The sequence below is a fragment of the Chrysemys picta genome, chromosome 1, assembly GCF_011386835.1.
Source record: "Chrysemys picta bellii isolate R12L10 chromosome 1, ASM1138683v2, whole genome shotgun sequence".
In the NCBI taxonomy this organism is placed as follows: Eukaryota; Metazoa; Chordata; order Testudines; family Emydidae; genus Chrysemys; species Chrysemys picta.
Window position 1 is genome coordinate 114,435,837 of NC_088791.1, and position 21,547 is coordinate 114,457,383.

The 21,547-nt window shown below is 42.1% G+C and overlaps 1 protein-coding gene across 1 annotated transcript; it reads left to right on the plus strand.

The window, feature by feature from the left end:
- Nucleotides 1–668: 668 nt before the first annotated feature.
- Nucleotides 669–6,237, plus strand: LOC101948176 (perilipin-3-like). The gene is made up of 8 exons (XM_065567325.1): nt 669–742; nt 1,372–1,451; nt 1,825–2,020; nt 3,182–3,264; nt 3,574–3,826; nt 4,282–4,478; nt 4,709–4,831; nt 5,307–6,237. The coding sequence occupies exons 2-8, from the start codon at nt 1,389–1,391 to the stop codon at nt 5,712–5,714; spliced, it is 1,323 nt and encodes a 440-aa protein (XP_065423397.1). The 5' UTR covers nt 669–742; nt 1,372–1,388; the 3' UTR covers nt 5,715–6,237.
- Nucleotides 6,238–21,547: the final 15,310 nt, after the last annotated feature.

The following is a 21,547-nucleotide window of genomic DNA, read 5'->3' on the forward strand; positions in this document are numbered from 1 at the left end:
GTACAGAGGGGAAATTGAGGCACCGAGAGGCTAAGTGACTTGCACAAGGTCACACTGGAAGGCTTAGGTAGAGCCTAAAATTGAACCCAGCTCAAATCCTAGGCTAGTATCCTAACCACTGGAAAAAACTACCTGTCTTCAATATGCCACTCCTTGTTCCAGTGTGCCAGTTTTTGCTTTGAAACTATGGGCAACATGCAGGTGAAGCAGGCACATTGCTATCTGCAACCTTACCACCAGAGATGGTCTATATTTGGCTGATTTTTTATTTGTTTGGGCTTTTTTATGGGTTTTTTTTTTTAGATTTTTCTTAACACAATGAAAAGTTCGGTTTCAATTTTTTACCCTTTTTTAAAAAAACTTTTCTCTCCCATTTCCCATTGGAAAGGGCAATGACAATCAATGGTTTTTTAAGTCACACAGGTGTTATTGAAATGTCACCCATCCTAACTAGCAACTGTTTCTAGGCAGGCTGTGGACTCAAAGTGAGTTCAGCTGGATGACAGCAAAGACCCAGTGGGGTTAATTGGAATCACATGTGGGGAATAACTCACTCCCAATCTTTTCAGTCCCCAAAGGATTTGCATTCTCCTATTGGTTAGCAAAGCCTTCTTTTCACTGATTCCCTGAACTGTCAGTCCTGAGTATTTCACTCCCTCCCCTCACAATTACATCACCGGGGATGTATAAAATCTGAGCTGTGGGTGAGTGGAGTAAAGCAGTGTTTGGAGTACTGAGAAAGGTCAGTGGGTTGGTTTGGGGCTGGCTCTTGAAGGAGTGGGACTTGTTGGTGAGGCTTTTTAGTCTTTTTTTCATTTTTTATACAATTCCTTGCTCATAGCTTTGCACTTATGCTACTAAGAAATGTTTGGATGTGTAAATGTCTGTATTAAGAAGCTGTGGGTAGGACAGGGGTTGGGAAGCTGAGTCTGGGGAACTTAATGTTCATTGGCCTTAAGTCTCTTAGCTGGTAAGACAGGATCACATTCTTAACTTTTCCCCCTGTAATTATAACTATTAAATGGTCTTTAGTAGTAATGACACCTACTGCCTCTAATGAACTCTCCCAAAAAAAATTTTTCCCAAGGTTTTCAACTTCTCTGTGCCATGACAAGGAATTCTCCTACTTCCTTTCTCTTTAGCTGTAGTAGAACTGAAAAATTTCTTGGTTTTTATTTAAAAAAAAAAAAAGGCAGTGACCATGTATTTAGCTCACTATTGCTCTAAATATTCCTTGTTAATCTGATGAGGGCCATGCCATTTCTTCTGCTCCCTCTTTGGCGTAGAAAACCCCTCTTGTCTTTAGGGTGCTGTAACTTTTCCTTAGAAACTTAACTTGTAACTTCAGGCCTCTCGTCTTGTCCTTTTCAGGTATATCTGATTATACCATGGCTTCTAATGGAAAAGAGACAACTATGGCATCCTCAGAGCATGGAGAGGAAGAGCAACAGGTAGGGGCTCCCTCTTAAGCATTGCTGGTTCAACATGTGAATACAAAAGATGGCTGGCTGTGATCTGGTAGCAGGCTTCACATATGCACACCTCAGTGTCTAGAGATTTGTGCAGTGGCTTTTCCAGATGCTGCAAAATAGCTTAGTTTATAATATTTAAAAATGCTTCTTGCTTTAGTTCACCTTGTGACCCAGTACTCTAACTTCAGAAGCAGCTGTTGGGCCTCTTAGCTTGTCAGATTTTTGACCAATAAACAATCCTTTGATTGGGGGCTAACCCATCCAAGGGTATAACCACTTGAAAAAGTAATGGTTCAGCTCCAGTATAGAACATTGCCTTCCTGACTCACTGTTCTGTCCCTTGCCTCACTAGAATGTCTTGAGGAGGGTGGCCAGCCTACCTTTAGTCAACTCTGCCTATGATCTGGCTGCCACTGCCTACGCTTCCACCAAGGAGAGCCATCCCTATGTGAGGTCCATTTGTGACATGGCAGAGAAGGGAGTGACGTCCATAACCAATGTTGCAGTTAGCAGTGCACAGCCAGTTGTAACTAAACTTGAACCTGAGGGTGAGTAAAGCATATATGCAGACCTTTCTGTTTGTGGTACAATTTCTCAACAGTAGGATCTTGACACCCTGTCAGGAAGCTTCAGTCTCTAAAACTCAGGTCCATGAAGATCAGTATGCCTTCAGTACTGGAGGAGAAGCTGGCAGTGGGGGTGGTGTGACTATATAGGAATAATACAGTAGCCCATGCATGTAAACTAACATCTGCTAGAGGCTAACAAAGGGCTTTGTTTACACTAATTGCTATTGCTGAACCTGCACCCTCCTTGACTGTAGCCAGGAAGTGAGATCAGTGCTAAGCTCTTTCCATTTAAGGAGCAACACCCTTTGAAAGGTACCTAATTGCAAACTGAGATCTCCTCATTCTGCAACTAGAGAGGCTCAGAATCTAGTCTGTCACCACCAGAAGTTGGTCCAACAAAAGATTGCTCACCCACTTTGTCTAATCTCTGGACCAATATGGCTACAACAACACTGCAAACAGATTACAACTGTTAAACTTGTCTTAACATCCGGCAATAGCTCACCGGCAATAGCAAGTCCTTAACTTGCTTCCTTTATGAGAACAGTTAGTTGGACTTATCGCAGCCAAGACATTGCGAAAACTTCTTGGTGCCTTCCAGAGGGATGTTAAACATTTGATTAAAAAGCTTCAGAGCTGTAAGACTATGGAGTGAGATCATTGCACTTTATTCAGAACATAAAAACCTCTCACTTGGAGAGGGAGCCTGGAAAGTAATGCCTAAAATGCTTGGGCAAGAGACAATTCTGCCGTCAGTATAGATAGGAGGAGAAAGTATTCAGATGCCAGTCATAACTATCTTGATTGGGTAACTGAATTATGATGCATGGGAGGAAACCTGGAACTATGAACTATTGAAGGGACACTATTTTTCATGGAAAATGTTCACCAAAGAAAGTTCATAACTTGGGGGAGAGGGAGTGAACCACCTTGCATGGGGAAGGAAGGGGGAAATAAAATCCTCCTGACAGTCTTGAATCAGTGTAATTGTAAATGTGCTGCACCTACAACCCAGAACTATTGCTGCGTGAACGTGTTGGAGAACCAAAGCTCTCCATTACAGATGTGAGCCAGGTTCTGTACATATGGCAGTAGCAACATTGACCAATTAAGAAACAACTGTTTGTTTTTTTTCTATAGTGACGACAGCAGAGGAGTGTGCTTCTGAAGTACCTGACAAAGTGGAGGATAATCTACCAGTCCCTCTTCAGACTGCTGATGAGGTAACTTTCACCACCCTCTCCTTAGCATTGTCATTTTGTCTATGTGTTTATGAAAGGGGTGCCAATAATGAGATGCTTCCTCCAGCAGAGGAACACTCCATCCTAAAAGTGGTCAAGAGGCAGGAGCTAGTGGTTAAACATAACTCTGGTCTGGTGTTTAGCAGCAAGATGCAGTTCTCCCCCCTGAAGCTTTGACCTATGGGGCAGAGCAGGTGGTAATCCCCCTCCCCCCAACCTCAATCTCTGGGTCAATGGGGTATTATCACCCTGAATTACTGTACAATGTCTTGCTTGATCACTCTTCTCTAGGTTACAGCTGAAGCACAGGAGTTGGCATCTTCCAGACTGACAGATGTCAAGGAGACCATGATCAGAATGGTAGATATGACCAAAGAGGCTGTGCAGGACAGTATGAAGAGCACCAAATCAGTGGTAACTGACAGCATGAGCACAGTTGTGGAATCAAGAATGGGCCAATTGGCCATAAGTGGAATGGAAGCAGTACTGGAGAAATCTGAAGAGCTCTTGGATCACTATCTTCCCATGACCGATGAGGAACTAGGTCAGAACACATGAATGACAGGTCTATTATCTCTAAAAGTTTAGGGTAATCCTCCCTTTGGGCTGAACTTCTCTCTAGGCTTCTCAGTCTTATGTCACCAAATGCAGGCTCATCCTACAGCCTTTTCATATCTTAACCCTCAGTCTCCGCTTTTAGTTGGTGGGCATAAAATGATTTGAGCAACAAGTGGGGACAGGGTGGTACTAGAAGGAATGATGGGCATGACTATTCATTAGAAGTCAGTATCTTTTTATAAAAGTATTCAAAATAAAAAATCTTAGTAGTGCTGTGTGGGCTTTGTTTTAAGGCTGAAGTTACCTCTGTGGTACTTGATAGGTGCTAAGCCAAATGCTTGTTACAAGGGAGCTTAAGATTTAGCAGATCAGTATGACTTGTACTCCTTTACCAATCTCTCAATCTGAGAGGGTGAACAACCTGAGCTTTCTTCCCTCTAGCTGAACTTGCTGAATCTGTGGAAGGGGCTGAAGTGTCTTCAGCACAACCACAAGAGCGTCGGAGCTACTTCGTGCGTTTAGGTTCCCTGTCGACCAAACTTCGCCAACGTGCCTACCGCTATTCCCTAAACAAGATGAGACATACCAGTCAGAGCATCAGAGAGGCTCTTTCCCAGCTTCATCAAACCATGGGACTGGTAGGAACTCCACTATCTCTTAAAACTGATGCCCTTCAGGGCGGGGAACACCTCCAATTCTACCTGTATAGAATGTGGTAGAATGAGGCTGAGACCTCATTCATGGTTGTGTTATGTAACTAGACCCTGATGCATTGGGCATACCACTCTGTGGGGTGAAGGCATGTCATAAACCATGGAACTAGAATAACTGATGTGCAAATGTCTCTATATACTTAATCCACTTCTAGATTGAATACCTTAAGCAAGGTGTTACTCTTCTGGAAGTCCAGGAGAAGTTCCATCACATATGGGTGAGCTGGAATAGAAAGCAGACAAAAGGCAGTGAGATCAAAGATCTGGCAAAACCAGAGGTATGTACATTTGCAGGGAGGGGACAGCTCTGGTCTGAGAGGTTTGCCATTATTCTGAGCCTTGCAGAGTGGCTTATCTTAGGATAAGTAGCTGATAAATTCAGGTGACCTTAATTTTATTAGAAAAAGTTGTCCCCTTTGAGCCTAATAGACATCCCTAAAGTGATGTCACACCAGCAAGGTCTGCCCAAGAAGCATAGTCTCTAAAAAGAGGAAAAAAATCTAAACCCTCACGACAGCCTGCAAACTGATTGTAGATCATGGGTTTGCAACCAGTGACACCCCTGTTAACTAACTTGGCTTAGCTCTGTTTTGACCTAGCTTGCATGGCTATCAGACCTCCTTGATGACTGCCATTAGTTCCTTGCAGCATATCGTGCCACCTTCCAACATCACCTGAGGTGGTGGTGGCAGCAGCAAGTTTGATCCTTATTGTGTTTTGAACATTAGGATTAAACGTCTGTTTCTCCAACAGATGGAGTCTGAGACTTTGGCTATGTCCCGCAGCATTATCCAGCAGCTGCAGGATGCCTGCCAGATGCTAGTATCCAGCATTCAAGGTCTCCCCACCAACTTTCAGGATAAGGTGCAACAGGTGTATCACAACATGGAAGAGCTTCATGCTTCCTTCTCCACTGCCCATTCCTTCCAGGATCTCTCCAGCAGCCTCCTAACCCAGAGCCAGGAGATGGTGACCAAGGCCCAGGAATATGTAGATGAGCTGATGGCATACATGATGGCAAATACTCCTCTGTCTTGGGTTGTGGGACCCTTCACCCCATCTGGTCAGGTGTCTGCAGATTCCATTGAACCACAAAATCAAGAAAATGAGGCTGAGGAAGCTGAAGTCCTCACAGCATCCAAGGCTAAGGAGGACCTGTGACCTAGAAACATGAAACTTCACTTCTAAGGAAGAAGGCAAAGTCATTGTCTTCCTTCTGACTTCATGTGTACTAGCCTCCTTCTGCAGGGAAGACACCAATGGCTGGTACTAGTAAGCATTCTGCCAAGATCTCTACTAATGTCTGGAGGTGGTGTATGACTGCTATAATGTAGATCACTTCTCAGCTCTGATACTACTTGTTTGTGTTAAATATCCCTGTCTTCAAAATAAAATGTCACTGCATTTGAATGAAGGTCTAACCTGTTCTTTCTAAGAGGTGATTTCTAGTTCTATAGTAGAAATCTGTGCCTCGAATTAGTCATACTAGATGTAGCCTTGTTTGCCAGTAGTGGTAACCACTGGCATTAGTGTGTAGACACTTAGAAGCCTGGGACACTTCCCCTATATACCCTAGAACCAAATCTAGAGTCTCAATTTTGAAGTAGTTCTCTATCAACTACTCCCACCTGTAAACAAGCTTTAGTTTGTGGTTAAGCTTAGAACAGAAATAAGTGACTTTTGTTGCTCTCATATGGCTGTGGTAGAATTGCACTTGGGATTTCAGGTAGCAACTTCTGAAAAGCAAACATTGTAGTTACTTTGATTCCTACCCCCAGTCTAGCCCAGGTTGGCTAGACACTACCTGGGTTGCTCAGTCCCGGGGCAGGAGCCAGGAGAAAATGAGGCAAAGGAATCCCAGGTGCATATCATAAAACAGGGCTGGCCCTATAGGGGCTCCAGGGTACAAATGTCAGAGCTTATGAAATACTGGCACATTGTTCACCAGAATAACCAATGTGTAGATAAAGCTCAAACATCTAGAAAATCCCTTGATGTCTGTATCAAGGTTGCATAAATCCACACTTCACAGCTGGAACTGTAAAAGGCTATACATGCAACTTTAGCCCTCATGGGCAGTAGGCCCTCTAAATCCACATCATAGGGTGACAAGTATCATGGGTACCAGTGTTTGGGGTTTTTTTTTTTTTTTGTGTGGATACAGACTGAGGAGTCTTTTAGCACCTTGAAGATGACCAGGTTTATTTAGGCATACACTTGTGGCTAGAGAACCCACTTCTTCAGATGCATCAGAAATGAGTTCTTTGTCCACAAAAGCTTATGCCTAAATAAATCTTAGTCTTTAAGGTGCTACCAGACTCCTCATTCCTTTCGTTAGCAAAGGGTGAGGAATTCACCTCTTTCCACAGCCTCCTATCTACCTGTCAAATGGGAAAGATATCAATCACTGCTATGAAATACCTAGCAAACCACACTTTAACATAATACAGATTAAAATAAGAGCTTTTGAATTTCAATTGAAGGTGGTACAGTGCCCATACCCTGGGAAAGCGAAAAGATTGGGGCCCTTGTGCTTAAAGGTGTTTAGGCATTGCTTGACTCAGTGTTGCAGGACCTCCCTGAGACAACTTTCATTTACAAATGATATAGGCACTAAGTGCTGAAGTAAGTCTCATTTTCAAAAAGTGACATTGCTATCACATGGGTCTTGCAGAGCAATGTTTAAACACTTTATAGTGCAGAGCAGCCCAGTTTTATTTATAAAGTTCTTTAATCTAAAACCCAGGCCAAGCCTGAGGGTGCTATGATAGATGGTAAATGACCTGTCTTAGGTTATTCCCAGCCCTGTTATTCCCATGAGTCATTTTCATGAGTCATTTCTATGTTTTGTGCCTCTATAAAATGGCCCCATGATACCACTTGTAAAATGGGGATAACTGTCCTCTGTAATCGTGCAGTATTTTGAAATCTGGTCATCTTCAGTAACTAGCACAAAGAGACCCAGTTGCAGCAGGGTAGCACATGGAGGCCCCCAACTGCAACTATTACTATTGTGAATGTGCACAAGTGCTTGAGTATAGCTACATTGTGTAAACTTTAAATCAATGAGAGAGAGAAGCTGTTCCAGATGCATTTTTTCTAAGCTACTCTTTCTACAGAGGGAAAACTGATCTAGTGGTTCTGGAATACCTATGTTCTATAAAAGCCTCCATGAATGCCTTGCCTACACTAGAAAGGGAAATGCAGCTTATTCCAGCAAAACTTTGTTGCCAGTATCATGACTTTAGCAAATAAGTAGGGCTGACAACTAATTGCAGTTAACTCACACAATAACTCAAATTAACAGTGCAATTAAGCAGTTTTTTAAACAAGAGAATACCAATTCAATATTTTTGGATGTTTTTCTATATTAAATACAATGTGTACAGTGCACATTTTTCTTCCAAATACTTGCACTGTAAAAGTGATAAAAGAAATAGTATTTTTCAATACACCTACTACAAGTACTGTAGCATAATCTCCTTATCAGGAAAGTACAACTTGCAAATGTAGACTTTGTTTTGGGTTACATAACTGCTGTCAAACAAAACAATGTAAAACTTTAGAGCCTACAAGTCCACTCAGTCCTACTTCTTATTCTGCCAATTGGTAAGACAGACAAGTTTGTTTACATTTACAGGAAATGCTGCTGCCTGCTTCTTATTTACAATGTCACCTGAAAGTGAGAAGAGGTGTTTGCATAGTGCTTTTGTAGCTGGTGTTGCAAAGTATTTATGTTCCAGATATGCTAAACATTCATATGCCCCTTCATGCTTTGGCCACCATTCCAGAGGACATGCTGATGATGCTTGTTAAAAAGTATTAAAATTGTGATAGAACTCCTTGGGGGAGAACTGTATATCTTCAACTGTTTTACCCACATTCTGCCATATATTTCATGTTCTAGCAGTCTCAGATGATGACCCAGCACGTTTGTTTTAAGAACACTTTCACTGCAGATCTGACAAAATGCAAAGAAGGTACCAATGTGAGATTTCTAAAAATAGCTACAGCACTTGACCCAAGGATTAAGAATCAGAAGTGCCTTCTAAAATCTGAGAGGGACAAGGTGTGGTGCATGCTTTCAGAAATCTTAAAAGAGCAACACTCAGATGTAGAAACTACAGAACCCCAACCACCAAAAAGGAAAATCAACCTTCTGCTGGTGGCATCTGACCCAGATGATGAAAAGGAACATGCGTCCATCCACTCTGCTTTGGCTAGTTATTGAGCAGAACCTGTCATCAGCATGGAAGCATGTCCTATGGAACTGGGGTTGAAGATGAAGGGACATATGAATTTTTAGCACATCTGGGACATAGCTTGCAATGCCAGCTACAATAGTGCCATGCAAATGCCCACTCTCATTTTTAGGTGACATAAACAAGAAGCAGCCAGCATTATCTCCTGCAAATTGTATCCAAGTTTGTTTGCCTGAGCAATTGGCTGAAGTAGGACTGAGCAGACTTGTGGGACAAAGTTTTACATTTGTTTTATTTTCAATGCAGTTATTTTTTGTACATAATTCTACATTTGTAGTTCAACTGTGATGATAGAGATTGCATTACAGTACTTGTATGAGGTGAATTGAAAAATACTATTTATTTTGTTTTACAGTGCAAATATTTGTATTAAAAAATATAAAGTGAGTACTATAAACTTTGTATTCTCTGTTGTAATTGAAATCAATATTTTTGAAAATGTAGAAAACATCCAAAAATATTTAAATTGTATTCCATTATTGTTTAACAACACAATTACAATAAATTTTTTTAATCACATGATTAATCGTGATTCATTTTTTTTAATCGCTTGATAGCCCTAGAAATCAGCTATATTTGCAAAGGGCTTTTCTCCCCAGTATATCTGCATCCATACAGGGTGGTTTTGCTGGTATAGCATGCCTAACTCTCAGTCATGCCAGCAAAAGGCAGACTAGACAAGATATTTATTAACCTTGCAGAATTCCTTATGTATGCATAAACTACCTTTAATAACTCCTTAACTATTATCCCAAGACACCTACCTCTCTCTTTCCTGAAAAGTTACCAGTTCTTTTCCCAACCTTCTGTGAGAGAAGACAGGAGAATAAAAATAACTAGAAAAAGTCTGAGTTTAGGTTGGACCTATGTAACCTAATGCATACTAGTTAAGTGATCTAAACTCAGCTATTTTCCTAGTGCAGACGCAGGGCAAGATCTCTAACATATTAGCTGGTCAATTTCTAGACTAGGCTCCTGTATCTATATTAAGAAAAAAAGGTTGGCTTTAGCTACCATGGTGTAGCTAAGTCTGAAGTAAATTCAAACCTTTCCCTAGTAAGGCAAACCCTACAGAGTGTTTCACAGTTTCAGCCTAGATGTTTGGGAATTATGATAAACCAAATCAAAAAGATTAGTTACTAAATTAGTCACACTAGATTAGATTAGAAACGGTCTAGACTAAGACTAGAAACAGTCATAACTAAAAACAACGGAGGAGCCCTTGTGGCACCTTAGAGACTAACAAATTTATTTGGGCATAAGCTTTCGTGGGCTAGAACCCACTTCATCAGCTGCATGGAGTGGAAAATACAGGAGCAGGTATAAATACATGAAAGGATGGGAGTTGCCTTCCCAGGTCTCGTTAGTCTGACCTTACACTTGAAAAAGCAACTCCCATCCTTTCATGTATTTATACCTGCTTCTATATTTTCCACTCCATGCAGCTGATGGAGTGGGTTCTAGTCCACGAAAGCTTATGCCCAAATACATATGTTAGTCTCTAAGGTGCCTCAAGGACTCGTTGTTTTTGCTGATACAGACTAACACAGCTACCACTCTGAAACCAGTCATAACTAAGTATTCCACCCCATCCTTAAAGGGCAAGGGGTAAAATAATCTTTTGATTTTGGTTCATCCTAATTTTCTGTTTAAAGAGTTCAAAGACAGAACTAGTAGAAGTTGTACCTGGACTCAAATTGCTGCAAACCCCCGTCCTCCACCTCCAAAACCCAATGTCTTCTCAGTGTATGCACATACAGTACCTATTGCTCAGAAATGTGAAGTAGGACTAGATGTTTGATTTTATTAGGCTTTTCAAATTACCTAGTTTAAAAAGACGTATTGACGCAGACCATGGATTCTGATTTTCTTTGAGCAGATGATAGGATTTCATTTCCTCTGCAACTCCAGATCCACAACCACTGTACATGGTGTAGCTCCATTGACTTCAGTGAAGTGCTGCCATTTAAACTAGCTCTGGAGCTGGTCCTAAACCTTTGGAAAGCCAGATAGATCCATCAGAGTTTTGAGTTTGCTTCTTAACCTGCCAGTGAATCTTTGCTGATGTGACTTTTCCTGTTTTGCCTCAGTGTAATGTCTTGAAGAAACCGAGTGGCCTACCCTTCGTTAGCACTGTCTGTCACTTGGTTTCCACCAAATATATTTCCATCAAAAAGAGACACTCGTACAACAAATCTATGTGTACTGGAACAGAGAAAGGAGTGAAGACCATTAATGAAGTTGTGGTCAGCAGTGCACAGCCAGTTCTGAATACCCTGGAACCTCAACGTAAGTAAACCGGGATAGAGAAGTTTTTCTCAACGGGAAGGGAAAGTGTAACTCAAAATAAAAATTCAGTGGGAAATTCCTCATTCAGTCCTGACTGCCACATATAGATGGTGTGCAATTTCTCAGCAATTTCTGTGCCTAAAACCAGCTGGAAATTTGGCCTCTTGTCTCCACTTCTGATATGGCTGATTTGAGAACGATGGCATATAAACATAAGCCAGTCTATTCCGACTCACACTGAAAGAGAGTTAAGAAACTAATTCAATTTACCTGTCTATAGCTGCAACAGTAAACTGCAAGGGTCTAGAGTCAGTGGAGGAGAAGCTGCCGATACTTTGTCAAAACGCCGATCAGGTAATTATCTTTTATTCAACTAGAGACTCCTTAAAGGGGAAGGCTATGATCTGATCTATTAGCAAGAGTGACTAGAGCTGTGGTGGCAGCTGAATGCCTTGCCGGAGAGGTGTGGATAGTTGTAGCCTATTTTGCAAGAACGTATCTGATCAAAAAAGGGGTAATTGTGGATTTCACTAGATAATAACAGGCAGTCTATGCAGTTTCAATTCAAACTCTGGAGGGAATGTTGGGGCAGTGGACAAACACACATTTTCTGATGACTGCAAACTAGGAAAGGGGAGATAAAATTGGATGACACAAGCCCCGTTTCATAGAGGTTCCAGGACAACATTATGTTGAAATGTCTCCTGTATGGATGATTAAAGCTCACCACAAGCGGAAGGTGATGTCCCTTCATCAATTGAGATCTACCCTATTTTGAGATGAGATCTTAGGTCAAAGTGTTAAGAAACGGAGCTGCCGTTGTTCAGCAGTTTTGAAAATTGCCCTCACCTTATTAGATAGCCTCATTATGAATTTAGCAGCCTAGCTTTGGGCACCCGAGTCTGAAAACTTTGTCGAAGATCTTTTTTTATTTTAGTATAAAACCAACTTTCCTCTATTTTTTTTCCAGATTGTTTCAGATGTAAAGGACTTCATGAGGTTTTCCGAAGTGACGGGTGAAAATGATGCAGTGACCAACACAATCATAGGAGTGGTTGGCCTGACAAAAGAAGCCATCCAGACCAATATGGAGACCCCTGAATCAGCAGTGATTAATGGTATGAGTACAGTCATGGGATGAAAAGTATGTAGGGCTGGCCGGGAAAGAAGAATTCTGATTTACAACAAAAGTGGAGGATTTGAAATTAGTTTTGTTCCACAGTGGAATGAAAATGAGACCTTTCAAAAATGTTCATTAAAAAACAGGAGCGAGTCCAAACCTACAATAGACTGGTAATTAGGGTACTAGTCTGGTATATGGGAGACCCAAGTTCAAGTCCCTGCTCTGCTTGATTTGGAGCAGGGAGTTGGCTGTTCTGGGGTGGGGCTCTGTTGATTCCATCCTGGAGCTGATAAACCTTCATGATCAAAGTTCCATCCAAATCACTACACTTCTGTGAATGGTTTTGACGAATCTGTATTTTCCAATATAAAAACATTCTGCTGAAAAATTCCTGACCATCTTTAGTCAGATGGCCAAGAATGAAGTTTAAGCCGTGCTGGAGACAGCTGAAGAGCTAGCACATCCCTACCTCCCCACAGCTGGTGAAGTGGGTAAGAACTTGTGTGGGTCACACCCAGGTTGGGAATTTCAAAGAAGCCTAAGGGAGTTCAGTGTCCAGCTTCTACTGATTTCCAGTAAAAGTTGAGTACCTACATCTCATAGGTTCTTTTGAAAATTCCAGTCCTGGTGTCAATATTTTTGACATAGCTCCAAAATAAAATGGGGGCATCCCAATGTTCCACTCTTTTCGTTACCTTGCACTTTCCCTCTATTTGGAGTTGGCTGATATAATAACAAGCGAGTAAATGGATAAAGGGCCCCTTGCATTGATAAGACCAAATAATTAACAGGGTTCCCACTTGAACTAGCTTTAGGCCATGAGCTACTCCTTCATTCTAGTCCTTGCTTTCATCCATTCACACACTGGGGTGTAAAAGGTAGACAAATATCAGACTGATAGAAGAGAGTTAGTTCAAAATATGTCCCCAGGCATCCTGTGAAGTGAGACTTGGCCACAGCTGCGATGACATATGTTAAGCTGTTATGTAACATTTGTTTACCTGAAGATTGCTCAGTAAAATGCACACATCTGGGAGAGCAAGATCCCAAGCCATAAAACGATGACTGGTGCTGAGTGTGTTTACATCCTGGAGCACATGGTGTCACTTGGAGGGTGTTAATGCTTCATGGATAGGGGAAATATAAGTGTGTGGTCAGTGGTTTTGTTTCTTACCAAAGGGTAAATGGTAGTAAATGGGGAGGAGATACTTTAAGAACCACTGACCTTTCTAGAAAAGCACCGGCTAATTTCAGAGGAAAAGTGGTTACACACGCGGGATCTGGGTTTAATTCCCAGCTCTGCCACAAATTCCTGTAGGGCCTCAGACTAGTCATTTCAGTTCTTTGTGCTTCTGTTCCCCATTTGTAAAATAGGTATAATCTTTTCTTCCAGCCATTGTCTGTTTAGATTACAAATTCTTAGGGGAAGAGACTGTCTTCTGCTTCTGCCTAGCAAAACAAGACCTGAATCAGTTGGGGACTTCAGGCGCTGCCATAATACAAATAACAGCAATAGTAGTTTGCCCAATTTCTCATTAAAACAATTCTATCACTAGATTGGTGGCAAACAGTTGTAATATTAGTGCTGTTGCAAAAGGGCCAGCCTTTTAAAGGTATTGAGAAACCTAAAGATTCCGATAGGGATCTAGTGAGATGTTCAAAGTGCAAGGTGCCTATCTCTAACAATGGGAATTATGTGCCTAGGAACTTTTTGAAAATCCCACCGGGTGCCAATTTACCTTTCTGTGTTCCTAAATACTTTTGAAAATCTGCCCGTTAGTATCTCAGGTGCAGGTAGAACATGTGCTGCGAAGGTTTTCTAAAAGCTCTGCTCTAGGAATTATTGTGGGGACAGGGCCGGCTCTACCATTTTTGCCGCCCCAAGCAAAATAAATAAATAAATAAATAAATAAATAAAAGCTGCCCGAACTGCCGAAGCAAAATAAATAAATAAATAAAAAGGCCGCTCGGTTTGCCGCCGCAAGAATGGATGGAATGCCGCCCATAAGCGTTCGCCGCCCCAGGTACTTGCTTCCTCCGTTATACAGGAGGTCAGACTAGATGACCACAGTGGGCCTTTCTGGCCTTATAATCTATGAATTTATGAGTCAGGCTTTCAAATGAAGATTTGGGGAAGCTGTGTTCCATTCTGACATTATTGCCTTTCATTTGGCAGCATAACCTTATTCTCTTGTTTCTTTTAGTTAAACCTACAGCTTTTGCAGAAAGGCATGGAATGGCTTCTGCTCAGCAGCAGCGAGATTATGACAGTTACTGGGTGCGTTTGGGCTCCATGATGACCAAGTTGCAGCAATGTGCTTTCCAGCATTCCCAGAGCAAGGTGAGGGATGCCGGCCAAAGCATCTGGGAGGCTCTTCAAACTAGTTCCCTGGTAGGAACCAAGTTCTTTCCCCTTCCTCCTTATCCCAGAGATGTTCTGGGCAGGACCACAATATAACTAATCTTCTTCTTTGAGTGGCCTCTGCATATTCCCGCTCTTGAGATCTACCCAGTGCTTAATTTTAATGAAAGCGGTGCTGGGGCTCAAGCAGTTAAGTGCTGGCAATCAATAATTTTTTTACTTTCATAACTGATACGGCAAGCCCAGAAGTGCCGGGGTTATGAATTGCCAAGCCTAAAGGTGCCGGGGCTCAGCCCTGGCAAGCCCTGAAGCAAATTAAGTACTGAATGTACCTGTGGCACAGCCAGGATCAGTAAGGAGTCTGGTGGCACCTTAAAGACTAACAGATTTATTTGGGCGTAAGCTTTCGTGAGTTAAAACCTCACTTCTTCGGATGCATAGAGTGAAAGTTACAGATGCAGGCATTATATACTGACACATGGAGAGCAGGGAGTTACTTCACAAGTGGAGAACCAGTGTTGACAGGGCCAATTCAATCAGGGTGGATGTAGTCCACTCCCAATAATAGATGAGGAGGTGTCAATTCCAGGAGAGGAAAAGCTGCTTCTGTAGTGAGCCAGCCACTCCCAGTCCCTATTCAAGCCCAGATTAATGGTGTTAAATTTGCAAATGAATTTTAGTTCTGCTGTTTCTCTTTGAAGTCTGTTTCTGAAGTTTTTTTGTTCAATGATAGTGACTTTTAAATCTGTAATAGAATGACCAGGGAGATTGAAGTGTTCACTTACTGGCTTATGTATGTTACCATTCCTGATGTCCGATTTGTGTCCATTTATTCTTTTGCGGAGGGACTGTCCGGTTTGGCCAATGTACATGGCAGAGGGGCATTGGTGGCACATGATGGCATATATGACATTAGTGGATGTGCAGGTGAATGAGCCCCTGATGGTGTGGCTGATGTGGTTGGGTCCTCTGATGCTGTTGCCAGAGTAGATATGGGGACAGAGTAGGCAACGAGGTTTGCTACAGGGATAGGTTCCTGGGTTGGTGTTTCTGTGGTGTGGTGTGTAGTTGCTGGTGAGTATTTGCTTCAGGTTGGGGGGTTGTCTGTAAGCGAGGACTGGCCTGCCGCCCAAGGTCTGTGAGAGTGAGGGATCATTTTCCAGGATAGGTTGTAGATCGTGGATAATGCGCTGGAGAGGTTTTAGCTGGGGGCTGTATGTGATGGCCAGTGGTGTTCTGTTATTGTCCTTGTTGGGCCTGTCCTGTAGTAGGTGATTTCTGGGTACCCGTCTTGCTCTGTCAATCTGTTTCCTCACTTCCCCAGGTGGGTATTGTAGTTTTACGAATGCTTGATAAAGATCTTGTAGGTGTTTGTCTCTGTCTGAGGGGTTGGAGCAAACTCGGTTGTATCTTAGGGCTTGGCTGTAGACAATGGATCGTGTGATGTGTCTAGGATGGAAGCTGGAGGCATGTAGGTACGTATAGCGGTCAGTAGGTTTCCGGTATAGGGTGGTGTTTATGTGACCATCACTTATTTGTACTGTAGTGTCCAGGAAGTGGATCTCTTGTGTGGACTGGTCCAGGCTGAAGAAGTGAGGTTTTAACTCACGAAAGCTTATGCCCAAATAAATCTGTTAGTCTTTAAGGTGCCACCAGACTCCTTGTTGTTTTTTCAGTTAGACAGTTTTTACTTATCTTTTTCAGGTTTGGCAGCTTCGTTGTTGTTCTTTGTCCCAGTAGGTTTTTTTTCTTTAGCAATCCAGTCTTTATGAGAGTCAAGGCTTGCAAGACTTCTTATTTATCTAGGCCCATTCCAGACCGTATATAGCAGTGATACTGAGACTGAGGCTCGCGAGCCGCAAGTGTCTCTTTAATGTGTCTCCTGTGGCTCTTTGCAGCACGGGATATTTTAAAACACTGTGATTTAATTATTAACCAATCTAAGTGATTTACCAATCAGGATGCTTTTCCTATGTTATTAACCAATTAAGTTATCAACTTGCACTAAGTTATTAACTGATTTACTGTGCGAGTAATATATATAAAAAACTAAATGTAATATAGTACTATCGTAAATGAAACAATGAATTCACACTACTGGGTAATGTTGATCTCTAATGTGGCTCCTGGACCACTGAACGCTGAGTATCACTGGTATATAGTTTCAACAGAAGCTCCTCAATGGTCAGGGGGAACCATACCAAACAGGGCTGGATTGGCATGGAAAACATCAAAGAGAGCGGGAACAATGGTTCTGTATTGGGGAACAGTTTTAGGATCAAACAATAGTGTAGTTGTAGACGTCTCCCATTTCAAGAGATATTTCTAAAAATTGTACCTTCACAGTATTAATTTGCTTCTTGCAGTTGCTGAAATATTGCATCATTGCCTTGATTCATACAATTACCCAACCCCTGAAGACCATCTACCTGATCCTACTGGTTATTATTGAACTCTTTCCCGTCAACTTTCAGGACAAGATGCAACAAGTTTCCCATACCACAGAAGTGCTCCATGCTTCAGTCTCCACTCTTGATTCCTTCCAAGATCTGTCTAGACGAATCCTCTCCCAAATATGGGAGAAAGTGACTAAGGAGGAGGAACATATGAATGAGCTGCTGGAGTATTTGGCGTACAGTACACCTCTCTGTTGGTTTGTGGGACCCTTCAATGCTTTAAGAGGTAGAACATAAGCAGACTCCACAGAAACTGCAGAATATGGATAAGAAGGCGCACAAAACATGTGACACTATTTAGACTGCATGCGTTTGGAAGCTGTTACAGGACAGGACTTTCCGGTGGAGCTAATTTATTTGTAGAAGTGTCAAGTTTGTCAAACAAAAGCTTTGATCTTTGTGAACATAATAACAGCCATACTGGGTCAGACCAAAGGTCCATCCTGCCCAGTATCCTGTCTTCCGACAGGGGCCAATGCCAGGTGCTTTCAGAGGGAATGAACAGAAGAGGTAATCACCAAGTGTTCCATCTCCTGTCACCCATTCCCAGCTTCTGGCAAACAGAGGCTAGGGGGGACACCGTCCCTGTCCATCCTGGCTAATAGTGATGGACCTATCTTCCATGAACTTATCTTGTTATTTTTTGAACCCTGTTGTAGTTTAAATTCTGTTCCAGTGGTCTCCTATTGTGAGTAGAAAGCTTTTTAAGGGCAAATTGAGATTTGCCCTACATAGCCAGGTAGGTCAGGAAGAGTGGCTGAGTAGGGAATCACTGTTCTGTGGCTGATGGGATATCAGGCTCTGTGGGGCTGCTACTGCCTTCCCCAATGCAGGTGGGAAGAGAGTGGGCAGACCAGACAGAAGAATATATAGACCTTCACTATATGTCCTGGGACACTTGCACAATGCAGGCCTGCTTCTCCACTGCTTTGCACCTTGTGTAGTCATTTACCCCTGTGCATAGTGGGTGTGAAATGCTGCCACATCAGAATGGCAGTGTAATCCAGCCTAACACAGTGGGGCTTTTGTCCCCCACCCCATTAGCCAGTCCACCTAAAGAAGTGTATGAGTTTGCTAAGGAACCTGGATTCTTCAGCACAGGTAACAGAGGCTCAATTTGACACAGGATGAAGAATCCTCAGTAGAGCTGGATAAAATATTTTTTAATCATAAATTTGTCCAAAAATGCATTTTTCAGAACACAGAAGTTATTTGCAAATTCAAGTAAAAAATGGGGGAAAGAAATTGAAAAAGTCAAAACAGTTTGTTTTGGTCATTTCAAAATGAAATATTTTGACTTTTCATTTCAAATAGTTTCATTTTGATCATTTGGAAATGAAATACTTCTTTTTTCATTTTGAAATGGTGTTTCTTTTCCAAATTTAGCTAGTTTTAAAAAAAGGGAGAGGGTAAAAAGCACCCAAAACCTCCATGAAATGAAAAACTGAAAAAAAAAATCATTTAGGGTCAAATGAATTGTTTTGTTTGGCTTGAAACACATTTGTTCATTTATTCCATTTAGATGAGGAAAAACTGAAAAATCAAATCCGTTTTGATTTGATCTGATTGTTTTTAATTTTATTTTTTGTGCAGCCCCGAAATGAAAAATTCATTATTTGCTCAGTCCTAGTCCACACTCAAATATTTTAATTTTGCATGACAATGTCAAGTGGGAAAGGTGGCAGCTAAGGGGAAGGATCTCAGAATCTCAATCTAGTTGCCCATTTGGGATAAACATTTAGAAGGGAAGGTGATAGTGTAACGCTGACAAACCCCAGTCACCAGGATTGAACTGGGGACCTCTGGAGCTTAGTGCAGGAGCCTCTAGCACATGAGCTAAAAGCAACTGCCTCTTAGCGAAGGCTGTAGAGCAGACTCATTAATTGCTCTCTCTTTAAGTGGTCTCGGTGCCACTCGATGGGACAGAACACCACACCCAGATGATGTGTGGGTTACAAAAGCACTAACATAAAAAGACTACAAGGGTGGGAATTAAGATGGATTCAGCACTGGTTAGGGTATCAAAATTAAAGAATCTCAGTTGCTTCTGGAATTATCCATGACTTTTTTGCTGCCCCAACTAACTGCACCAGAACGTCACACCTCTTCAAAAATATCACAAGGAATGCCATGAAGTGGTTTGTGCCACAAGGCTGTACTGTACAGTGAGCAAGAAGGAATCCAATGGGAAATGGTATTTTTATACAATCATGCTCATTTTACAAATGTTTACAATTTCCTTGATATTTATCTGTATTGAAGGCATATAAACTGTCAATGGAGAGGAGAGGCCTTTTTCTTAAGCATTACAAAATGCAGCCAGAAAGCACATTTGAGAAATGCAGCTTCATATGTTTAGAATGAACAGTAAAATACTTCCAAATTCAGTTACTTGGAAAACGTTGTGCCTTGCGAGTTACATGATAAAGCGGCCTCATTCTGGGAGAACCCCAAAACAGTCAGGGTGCATCAGAGGTCCCGTGTTTCTTGCATTATCTGGAGTGGCTGGTCTTCAAGTGCTAATGGAGCTTTAAACTCTATCAATATAATGTGACAATAGATTATGGAAGAAACCTTGAAAACATGAAAAAAGCTAAAACGGGTGCACAGGCATCTGCCTGCCTCTGCAGAGAGCCTGACACAGGAGCTCAGAGAGGTGTGAACTGCCCCATTCATCAAAGTGGGGTAACTCCGATGCCAAGTGATGGTGATATACATGTCTAGATTTTTCACTATTTCACTGCTGATCAAAGTAAGCAAGAAAAGATAGGGTGGATTGCAGATCTGCATAAACTACCTGGGGTGGCATCTCATTTTCATGGTGAGAGTGGATGTCATTAGGGAACTATTCACACTCCCATGGCCAACATCTGACCATTGGGGCTAAAAGACCAGATGCCACCAATCCCACAGAGCCCAGCTAGGCATTTACCTGTCGAAGTCCTGGGAAGGTGGGTGGGCGCACAGCAAGAACAGCAAGGGCCAAGTGGGGGGTAAAGAGTTACCTCCCTTGGTATGGATGCTGCTTCTCCCTCTGCAGGAGGCTGGGGGTAGACACAGGCAGACATCACTTTCAGGGGAGGGATAGCTCAGTGGTTTGAGCATTGGCCTGCTAAACCCAGGGTTGTAAATTCAATCCTTGAGGGGGGTCATTTAGGGATCTAGGGCAAAAATCTGTTTGGGGATGGGTCCTGCTTTGAGCAGGGGGTTGGACTAGATCACCTCCTGAGAATCCTTCCAATCCTGGTATTCTATGATGACTGTCTCAGTTCTATTCAATGGATAATCTCAAGCTTTTCTTTGCAGCCATGTGGGGTAGAAACATTTATTTTTAAATAACAGCTGAGACTGACATAATCACATGACTCGGTTCCAGGCATGTGGCTATTCTGCCTCCATCTTAATCTGGTCATATCTAGTGGTGTAGCTGAACCTTACAGAGAGGGACTCAAGCCCCAGCGGGAACCCAGCAGAGCATGTTTGCTCATGTTTTGTACACCTGCACAATCTGCTAAAGTAGCATCTCATATAGGCAGAGCTTGGATTGTGGGCAGGACTTGGGACAGTACCACCACTTCTTTTCCAATTCAATCCAATTCCAATTCAAACTCTGAGGGAGAACAATGAAGGGGGTGACAGAAGAATAAACACTCTTTCCTCCCATCCTTCCCTGAACCAGAAAGTGGCACACTTTTCCTTTTTTCTGAAAGGGGGATGAAGGTGAATAAGTTACCCTACCTAACTCTTGTTCCCCAACAAAATGCTTCACTATCTATCTAAGGTATTTATATAGCCCTGATTGCCAGAGTATCTGAGCACCTCACAAAACATCTATGAAGCATGGAAGCCATATTATCCCCACTGTACAGAGGGGAAACTGAGGCACTGAGAGGCTAAGTGACTTGCACAAGGTCACACAGGAAGTCTGTGGTAGAACCTAAAATTGAACCCAGCTCAAATCCTAGGCTAGTATCCTAACCACTGGAAAAAACTACCTGTCTTCAATATGCCACTCCTTGTTCCAGTGTGCCAGTTTTTACTTTGAAACTATGGCCAACATGCAGGTGAAGCAGGCACATTGCTATCTGCAACCTTACCACCAGAGATGGTCTATATTTGGCTGATTTTTTATTTGTTTGGGTTTTTTTATGTTTTTTTTTTTTTTAGATTTTTCATAACAAAATGAAAAGTTCTGTTTCAATTTTTTACCTTTTTCTCTACCTTATATAAAAAAAATTTCTCTCCCTTTTCCCATTGGAAAGGGCAATGAAAATCAATGATTTTTTAAGTCACATAGGTGTTTTTGAAAATGTTACCCATCCTAACTAGCAACTGTTTCTAGGCAGGCTGTGGACTCAAAGTGAGTTCAACTGGATGACAGCAAAGACCCAGTGGGGTTAATTGGAATCACATGTGGGGAATAACTCACTCCCAATCTTTTCAGTCCCCAAAGGATTTGCATTCTCCTATTGGTTAGCAAAGCCTTCTTTTCACTGATTCCC

Coding starts and splice junctions, on each gene's coding strand:
- LOC101948176 (XM_065567325.1), top strand. CDS start 1,389: ATGGCTTCTAATGGAAAAGAGACAACTATGGCATCCTCAGAGCATGGA. Junction 4,479..4,708: donor TTCATCAAACCATGGGACTG/GTAGGAACTCCA, acceptor ATCCACTTCTAG/ATTGAATACCTTAAGCAAGG. Junction 4,832..5,306: donor AAGATCTGGCAAAACCAGAG/GTATGTACATTT, acceptor TTTCTCCAACAG/ATGGAGTCTGAGACTTTGGC.